Genomic DNA, 9,549 nt, shown 5'->3' on the forward strand with positions numbered 1-9,549 from the left:
TAACTCTCCTCATAGGAGCTTTCTTACTTGGAGATTCTCAATATCATTCATTCTCATCAAAATTCTCAATTCTCATCAAAACTTTGTACATTCTTGATTCATATCACTTTATCTATGAATATTTATTCTTCTGCATTTGAGAAACCTCAAGAAGAAGTTCGAAATAGATCCCTAGTTTTCTACCAAAGATACTTTATAAAATTGTATACATACATGGCTAAATGAGTTTATTATTCTCCTATGTTTTTCTATCTACTATATCTAGCAAGTAGCTCAATTTTTTCACACATAAACCATCTCGAAGCTTTTTAGATCCGGGCAGTTTTCTCTTTCTAAAATAGCAAATACATAATAGCTTCCGAGACTTTTTCTTCAAGCCTTAATCCATTTTAGATGTGACAAAATTCATTGTTTACTCTTCAACTCTTTATTAATTTATTTAATTAAAATCATATAACTTGCATAACTTGTATGAAAAAGGTCTCTGCACTGGATAATTCGAGATTTCGTGTAGCTTAGCGTTTAGTCACCCAAACAAGCAATATACTATCATATAGAATTCTTTTCTAATTGGTAACAGTGCCGAGTGGTGCAACAGAGATGAATGAAATGAACTGAATGATTCTGGTATAATTGAAATGATATTTGTTCCAAATAAAAGATGATAGTGCTGCGACAGGAACCAGTTATGACTCCCACTGACGGACTGGTGGTATTGGAGGCAGTGCCACGGTACGTTAAGAAATAAACCAGAGACAACGCCAAGCGATACTCTTGCACTTAGACGATGTTATGACATTACTGTAAAAATACGATGTTCTACTTCAAAGCAGAAACCCTTGGACAGTTTTTTGAATTTGAAAATGTCTTTCTTCTAAAGCTGTTAATGTATGTATGCAGTTCAATATCTACACATTAAATTTGACTTTGTTATAAATCCGAGTCCCAATTACCTCTACCATCATATCAAATAATTATTAAAATGGAGTTTCCACATTCGGGATTACGATAACGGAATAAGGAGTTGCTATCTTTTTTAAAGATTATTTTACTAGTACAATAATGCGTTTCTATTATTATTAAAAGCTTGAAGAAATACTTTTTTTTTCATTGGTTACAAAGCAGAGCTATTTCTGTAATGAAACCAAAATAAATTTGTTTGTATTCTGTTTAAAGTTAAAATAACGTATGATAGAACACAAAATAAGGGTAAATTGAATCAATCAACTTGACCGTGTAAGGATTAATGTAAAACCGTAAAATTCGCTACAAACCAAAAAGAATTTTTCAATTCCATTACAACCAATATTTACTTGGTCCACCCACTTGTTCTTGCAAATTCCTTTTAAGTATTTTTTAGTAGATTTCTTGTTTTTAATCCAATAGTATAGTTGATTTCGCGAGGTGTTGTTTTTATAGTTCATAAAATGTTTAAGGGTTTCTTACTAATTTGTTTGAGTGTAGTATTTGTAGAAAGTCATCCGACTATGTATCGTATGAATGACAACAATGCCTTAGAACCAGGTATGTGTGTCAAGGTTATAACCTTTTATTTTGTTGAAATGAATTTCTGATTATATTGAAAGATGATTGTTTATAAAGTTATTTTTGTTATTACAATATTGATATAACTTACAATAAATAATCTGTAAATTTCTATAATAGAATATCATCAACTGAGATTAATTAAATACAGAGTGTTCCTGGATTTGATGCTTAAAATATTCTCATATGACCCCTCGTTTCTGAGTTATAGGCATTTAAATGTAAATTCAACTATATTTTCTAAATTATATATTCGAACATTATGAATTTTCAATGGATTATTACGTATGTCCATGTAGTTTGTGCGACAGAACAAATAATAATTCACATTACTATCTGAAGACCAGGGCGGCTCATGTTCAATGGTTAACAATCCGTAACTTTTACAGGGACAACCTGTACAATCTAAAGATAGCAAAAATCAATTTTTCAATTGATTTTTAACAAAAAGGTACTGGTTTAACTTGATAATATTTATGTCTTTGGAGATACGTGAATTTTTAAATCGTTATACATATCAAGGAAACAGTTCGCCATAAAGAGATACTGAAAAGAATTTCTATAAATTGTCAATTTTAGGCACTACATTTTAGGGGTGATATTTTTTATATGAAAGACCCATCTTTCATATTTCATATGAGCAATCACCTCCTAAATTTTGTCGCATAAATTTGGAAATACCACTAATTGTATAAACGGCGAATACCAATACCAATACCACCAATCTGCTTTTAGTTATACACCATGTTTTTTGACCACAATATTTAGATTACATTTATTTATAATCATCTAAACTGTTATAATCGACACAATCGACTTAGAAATAAAAATGATTTGAGATAGAATAAGAAAAATAGAACTATGTAAGACCGTAACAGGGAAGGTACAAATAGACAGAAAAAGATCGAGAGAATTTAAAAGAAAAAAGAGAAAAACTATGACTTGGAGAATAATTGGTTACTAGAAACATGAAGAGGATCTAATAATGAAAGGACAAAGAATAGATAGAGTGATCACATTTGATTATCTGGAAGTCACTTTCTCAAAATATGGAGAAATAGATATAGAAATAGCGAACAAATACTATTCTATAGATAAGTCAATTTTCAAAGAAAAATTATGTGAAGATATTCGATTGAAGGTATACGACTAGATAATACTAACTATTTAAATATGTGGAAGTGGAATCTGGCCAATGAACAAAAAGACACAGAATATAATAACAGTAATAGAGGAGAAATAACTGAGAAAAATATCCTGGAAAATGAAGATGAACAGAATGCGAAATAAAACCAAATAGTTGAAAGATGTACTGGTACGGACACATTAAGAAAAGAGCACCTTAAAGCCTAATAATAAAAGTGACAGATGTAAAAAGACATAAGAAAAGAAGGGCCCAAGTACTACAACAAATAAATAAGGCACTAAAAGTAGGAAGTAAAAACTGAAACCTCAACACTTTGACGCTAGAAATGGTAGAAAGTTTTAGAGAAAAAAAGGACAGAAGTTGAATTATAATCGCAATCACAATTATCCCATATTATAATTCATCATTTTCGTCTCCATTTTGATCCCAACTAAGAATTTCTTCAGTTTTTAATCGTACTACAGGGCTATTACACCTTTAAGGTTCCAGTTTATAATTTTTTGTAAAATATAACATCACTCAGTAAGTCGAGTGAGTGACAAACAGACGGCGCCGCAATTGTCAATCTATATTACATTTATGAAGTATCATCTTTCAAAAGACTATGTGTAAAATTTCATTTCATTTCGATTGGTCAGAAAAAAGTGACAGCCATTAAAGTGAAGCTACTTTTGTTATTATCAAAACAATGGATTTAAAACAATTTCTTGTTTTGATTTATGATCGCTTCTTGATGAAATAAAAATAATGTACAAGCTAAGCAATGGCTTCAAATGTGTTATCCAGACTGATTACATTGATGAATAAAATCGATTTTTGGCAAAAAATGAGTTTTTCTCAGTTAATCATACGATATAGTGATTGATGTTAATTGGGGGAATTCGGTGGAAAGTTACTTTATCATGCTTATGTAAAATTTTTCTTTATCATCTATTCTTGTATCCAGATCTTGTATCATTCATATAACTTCATTCGAAATTCGCTTTCTACGTTTTTCGTTCAATATTTTTTAAAATCGTTAATAATTTATTGCGGAGTAGTAGTCACTTATGTTGTAAATTCACTAATTAATATTTAAAAGAAATTGATTCCTCGATTCCTTATTTTCATTGCAGCATATAATTTTCGACCTTTTTTTCCTTCACTACAATTAATCATCGGGCTCCAATTTATAACCACCCAGATGGAACGAAGACTTGATATTTAATTTAACACAACCAGCCTTTGACAGAAACGAAAAAAGGTAGAAGCATCTTTAGAACTTATCTCATATTTTGTTTAAATAAACTAGGAGTTGCTTTAAACAATAAAAAATATCTCAGCAGTAACTAGAATTGAATTAAATTGAATTAAACCTATTATGAAGGTAACCTCTCACACATCTTTCTTTGAACTAAGCGTATTCGACCCCCTTAAAACTATTCACAAAGCTAAGACTCCGAAAATATGAGGTTAGTGAACAAGTTAACGAGTTCAAATTTCAATCAACTTATCATTCATTACAGTTTAAGCAAAAATTCAAAGTAGGGGAGTAGTGTTAAAAACCAGTCCCTGATCTTTTACATTGAAAAATTAGAAATACTCAGAAACCATAATGTTTATCTGAGAAAATCAGAATTAACAGCTTCATTGCTACACTCTATATTGTTTAATTTTATTTTGTGAAGATATCATTTGAAACTCATTGTACTCGTAGTTACGTTAGGTACTTCTCCTGCATAAACTGATCCAAGTAACGATTTTATAGGGATATTTTTACAGTTCATAAATTGCGCAAATTTTGTTTATTCCATTTTCTCAAAATTTATACAAATATGGAACAAATATATAATTTTTTACTTCAATTCTCGTTTGATATCTATTTTGTATAAAACTGGTTGTTGTGGAGTAACCTAACCTAACCATGGCTTGATTACACTGCTCTGGCCATTGAGGCACTCTCAATACGCGCAAAATCTCATGTAAACAAAATACAGTTATGAATTATCCATGAAAAATACGTTCTGTAAGTTTATTGATTTGCTGTTTATTATTTTCAGTACTCGTACCTATTTCTTCAACTGTTATACCTCTACCAGTGTACAAATTGACCTATGGAATAGAAGCTGGATCGCCCAATCACAAAATTAAAAAACCAGAAGGACCAATTTATTTAGAAACAGGTTTGTATTTTTTTTCATAAATAAAGAAAGGATTATTTAGATAGTACTTGAAACGAAGTTCTTCAATATCTATTAATTCTGTTTTCCTTTTTTCATCTCTATTAACATTAACCACTCCTCTCCAATTGAATTACATTCGAAGATTAATTTCATTTTTTAAGTCCCAAAAATTCTATAGAAATCCAAGTGAAAAATATAATAAATGATATATTCATAGTATGTAGAATGTGCCACTTAACTAATTTAAAGTCTCAGTCAAAGCCCAAACATGACATAGTTTGGACTTTAAGTTAACAATTTACTTCAAATCTGAGTGAGACTAATTTAGTCAAGCAAACTTCCTTTAGGTATCAGAATTCCCAAGTTTTCAGCAGTAGAAGGATAGTTTTTTAATATCAATGTTTATTGTTCAAATGTAGTCATAAGTGAAATAAAAAATTAATCTTTGTTCCTATACTATGTTCCATTACGTTAGATCCTTTACATTTAATGAAGAATGAAGTCTTGACGTCCTAATTTAGATTTTTTGCACTACTTTTCTCTCCAAATAAAAAGAAAGTTGGGTACGTCGGCGAAATAAAAAAAATCTTTTTGCATTATTCCCTGAATTGATTTCTACAAAGCCGCTCTTGTAATTTCAAAGTTTAGCTGATACCATTCGAATAGTTGATACTAGTGTGATGTATTATAAAAAAATTTGAAAAACCAATTGAGCTCTGTGAACACTATAGACAATTAAAATTTATCACCCAGTAAATTAATGAAGAAGAGCAGTTGACACTTATTAGGGGGGACTCTGTACATGTAAAGTTCCTCAAGACTCACTCTGTATTATAAACATTTCATCTGAATTTTTTTTTTGTACAGGAACTACTCAAAGATAGATACTGAACATGCGGATATTTAATGACTAGTTATTTATAATGGGATCGGTTATAGTACAATTTTCACCTGATACTAATACCAATAAAAATTATTTTTGTATACGAGCAGTTTTTAAAGATTACTTTAAGAAAAAAAATGTTATCCACGCCAGCTGCTATGAAAACCTAAGGAAAACCCAGGAAAATTAGTATTTTGCCAATAACGTGGAAGGGGTGCAAGTTTCAATACAATATGTATGAATATATTTGTAGAACGTGAAAATTTGCTCAAAAAAGGTCTCGAAATATTTTTTCGAAAAATGTTTCTTTTACGAAATAATCTCTATAACTCTCTTCTTTTTAGTTGAAAACTCCCAAAGTAATTTTCAAGGTAAATTCTTCAATAATTAATATATACAGCGGGCAAGTACCATCAAAAGTGGTTTTTATTTGTTAACCAAAGCTGAAATAATTCTGTTCGCTAAATAAACAATGTAATTTTACTAGTTTTTTATTTTTTTTCACAGGTTTATTTCGACAAAGCAGAGCTTACTCAAAGATTCGATTCAGTAAGTCAAAATTGAACAAATGGGATATAACATTCATTCCCACCTTCCCGTCTTTGGCCAGATTCAATCTCTAAACACGTTGTTTTTTAGTTTGTTCATTTTTCCTGATCGATGTCTTTACGATAGATGCATTTCAAAGTAAAAATTCCTAGGAAAGGCCACTTGTCATTCTAGTTCCAAGACCATGATCCTTCAAGATATGCGTCTAAAAATTTGCGATGAGAAAGTTCTTCTTCATATTTTTTTACACTTTCCAGAAATTTACTAAAACACATGGAAACTCTTCTGATAAGGCTAGTAAGGCTGTCTTATTGCAGCTTCTTCAGTATGAGAATCCGTATTTTAGACAGTGCAGTGACTTTCATTGTATTCTAAGTAATCTCAGGTCAGCTTTATTTTGAAATGCCAAGCAACGATTTCTCACACGCTGATGATTATGATAGTATTGATATTTGAATAATTGAATGAATATGATGTACTTTGGGCGATTACTTACTTTATACGATTGGCAGTATTATGCGGTCTGCCTGCATCTTAGAACCAGCCTATATATCTGCTTTTTAAATCTATGTGTATAATAATAACATAAGTATCATATATAAATTTCAGATTTGCCGAAATAACGTAAATTTGTATAAAATTAAAGGAGCTTTGAAATTATATAGAATATAGTGGGAAACGGAATAAGTGTTTGCTATTAAAATTTTTCTATACAAATAATTATATATTTTAAGATATCAAACGGCAGTTGAAATGATATGATGTGTGCTACTATACTGTAGGTCTGCGGAGCACTGGCCAGTCTTCAATCTGATTATTCGGTTTTATACTCATTATTTTTTTATTTTTCAGTTCATACGAAGAAGAAACCAATACCGTTTACAAAATCTAAACCATCAACTTCACCGTCATCGACTAAAGTGGCATAAATAATGGAATAACTGACTAAAACCTGCTATTATTGCTAATATCAATATATAAAAATCAAATAATTGTTACCATTTACTGTTAAATGATTATGTATTAATTTTCGAAATTTATAACAGGGTTCAAATTAACATGTACCTGCCTAATTGCAAAATACTATTATAATATGTTTGTGAGCTTTTCAATAGTATAATAAAAAGATTTTAAGTTCGGATTTACCTAAGTCTCATTTTCATCATCTTCTGCAGCAGCAATTCCGACGCCATTTAGAGCTCGATGTGTAGACCTCCCAACACTTGTTTTAGAGCAAGAGCCAGTGACCAATAGGCTTGTTTCCACTAAGAATAAATCGGGTGCCTTTGAGTTTCTAATGATTAACCGTGATAATTAGTAAATAAAAAAACAACTTTTCTACAAAAAATAATAAAAGATTAAGATATTTTTGGAAGATAAAATCGACAAAATGAGGCGTTTAATTACATGACATTAAACACCAATCAGAAAAGCGTAACATCATACCTCGAGAAACCCTATGAGGTAGCTGTCATTTTCGTATAAAGTGACCAGGTTATTTCGAGTTTTCAGCAATTATTGTTAAATTAATAAATTTCGTTTTTAGTTTAATCTTGAGAAACAGCCTCAAACCGATAGAGAATCCCAACTTTTCATTCATGCCTTCGAAATGTAAAGTAATAACTATAAAAGTACGTCACAGGTACAGGTAACAGCAAAAGACCTAAGAATTGTTAGTCTTAATAGAAAATAATATTACGCGTTTTAATATTTTCCCATAGTATCCTTGACAATGACCTAGAGAATATCTGCGTCATAATTACAGAAAAATCTTTCAAAATGTTTCAGAAAATTAAGAAAAATCTATTGCATTATGCATCATTTTGAATCTACGTCCACAAATGCCTAATAAGCGCTCCCACTCTAACTAAAAGATTTCTTATTACTTTCTTACATGCACTCTCACGGACATGTTTTTCGCTCTGGCAAGGTATATTATTGTTTATTTATTTTATTTATTCTGTTAAAATATAAAGACTGATGAAATAACAGAACTGGATCTTTTTATAAATATTTATAGCGTTCTGTCAACAATTAGGAGAAATGTAAATGCACTGACAAAAATTCCATGAAGACAAAATACTGTCGAATTTTATCTAAAATTTTATGACTAATACTAACTAAAATAAATCTTATTTCTTCCTACTCTCCTTAAAATTTTTGGACCACCTAAAATTGGTCACTGTCTTTTGGTCTATTTGAATTAGCTGATTGGATTAAAAATACTGTCGGCAATGAAATTCGTTTTCTGAATAAAAGTAACGTTAATCTAAGTGAAACTTTTCGACAAATCAGTAAAAACGGAGATAAGTGTGAAAGAGGCTTCTAAAATATTTTAGCTTCGACGCTTTTAACCGTTCTCCGAACTGAATCTATCCATTTACGTTTGTTTCGGCATCTTAAGTCATACAGAGGTACAACAGCGATGAACAACATCTTATTTCATTGTTTAATGCAGAGGCAGAAAAGTGCTTGGGATGTATGTACTAGAGCTTTATCAAAAAATAGTGTAGAAGCAGTTCTTTTTTTATTTCTTATTACAACATAGCTTACGAACAAAACAATCCAATTATTTATATCATAATTGAAATATCATCTTCTTCCGTTGTTTACAGGGGGTGTTCTTTGAACTTGGAAGAGCCTTCCAAAATTCTGCCTTATAGCATCACATTGAAGTTTATTCTATCGATAATTTCGTTCCTTGTGTTTACCGGTATCACATATACCAAGATTTTTAGAAATCCCCAGATAAATGAATCTATTGCATTTGCAAAGACACATGGTTCATACGTGATGGAGCCCTTCCCCATTTCCTAAATAATGAAAAAAATCATCCTCATAACATTTTTGATTATAAGTGGATTGATCGGGGAGGTCCATTCGATTGACCACCACGTTCCCTTGATTTAAATTGTTTTTATTAATCTTCACATTAATCGATGAATTTAAAACCTACCGGCAGCTATAAGTAATATTTATGTTAGAAATTTATTTTGCGGGCTAAATGTTTCTGTCTTCTAGTTAAAATTGATTATGTGAAAATGTATTGTTTAAAAAGATATTGCTTCAATGTTGTTATCAGTTTCAAACGAATAAGTTCTACTGTAATTGCAGGAAATATACAATAAAACGAGTCTAAAGAAATCTACACATTTTATTTAAATATTAGTGAAAGTTGGTGTTTGCGGTTGTAGATGAATCAACTGCCTTGTGCGATAATAATTTATGCTATGTATAAGTTAGTAAACTTTTAAAAACATTTA

General features: G+C 30.4%; 1 protein-coding gene across 1 annotated transcript; it reads left to right on the forward strand.

Moving 5' to 3' along the window:
• The first annotated feature begins 1,343 nt into the window (after nucleotides 1-1,343).
• LOC130893957 (uncharacterized) lies at nucleotides 1,344-7,424 on the forward strand. The gene is made up of 3 exons (XM_057800416.1): nucleotides 1,344-1,524; nucleotides 4,732-4,854; nucleotides 7,139-7,424. The coding sequence occupies exons 1-3, from the start codon at nucleotides 1,428-1,430 to the stop codon at nucleotides 7,213-7,215; spliced, it is 297 nt and encodes a 98-aa protein (XP_057656399.1). The 5' UTR covers nucleotides 1,344-1,427; the 3' UTR covers nucleotides 7,216-7,424.
• The last annotated feature ends 2,125 nt before the right edge of the window (nucleotides 7,425-9,549 follow it).

Source organism: Diorhabda carinulata, chromosome 5 (genome assembly GCF_026250575.1).
Source record: "Diorhabda carinulata isolate Delta chromosome 5, icDioCari1.1, whole genome shotgun sequence".
Classification (NCBI taxonomy): Eukaryota; Metazoa; Arthropoda; class Insecta; order Coleoptera; family Chrysomelidae; genus Diorhabda; species Diorhabda carinulata.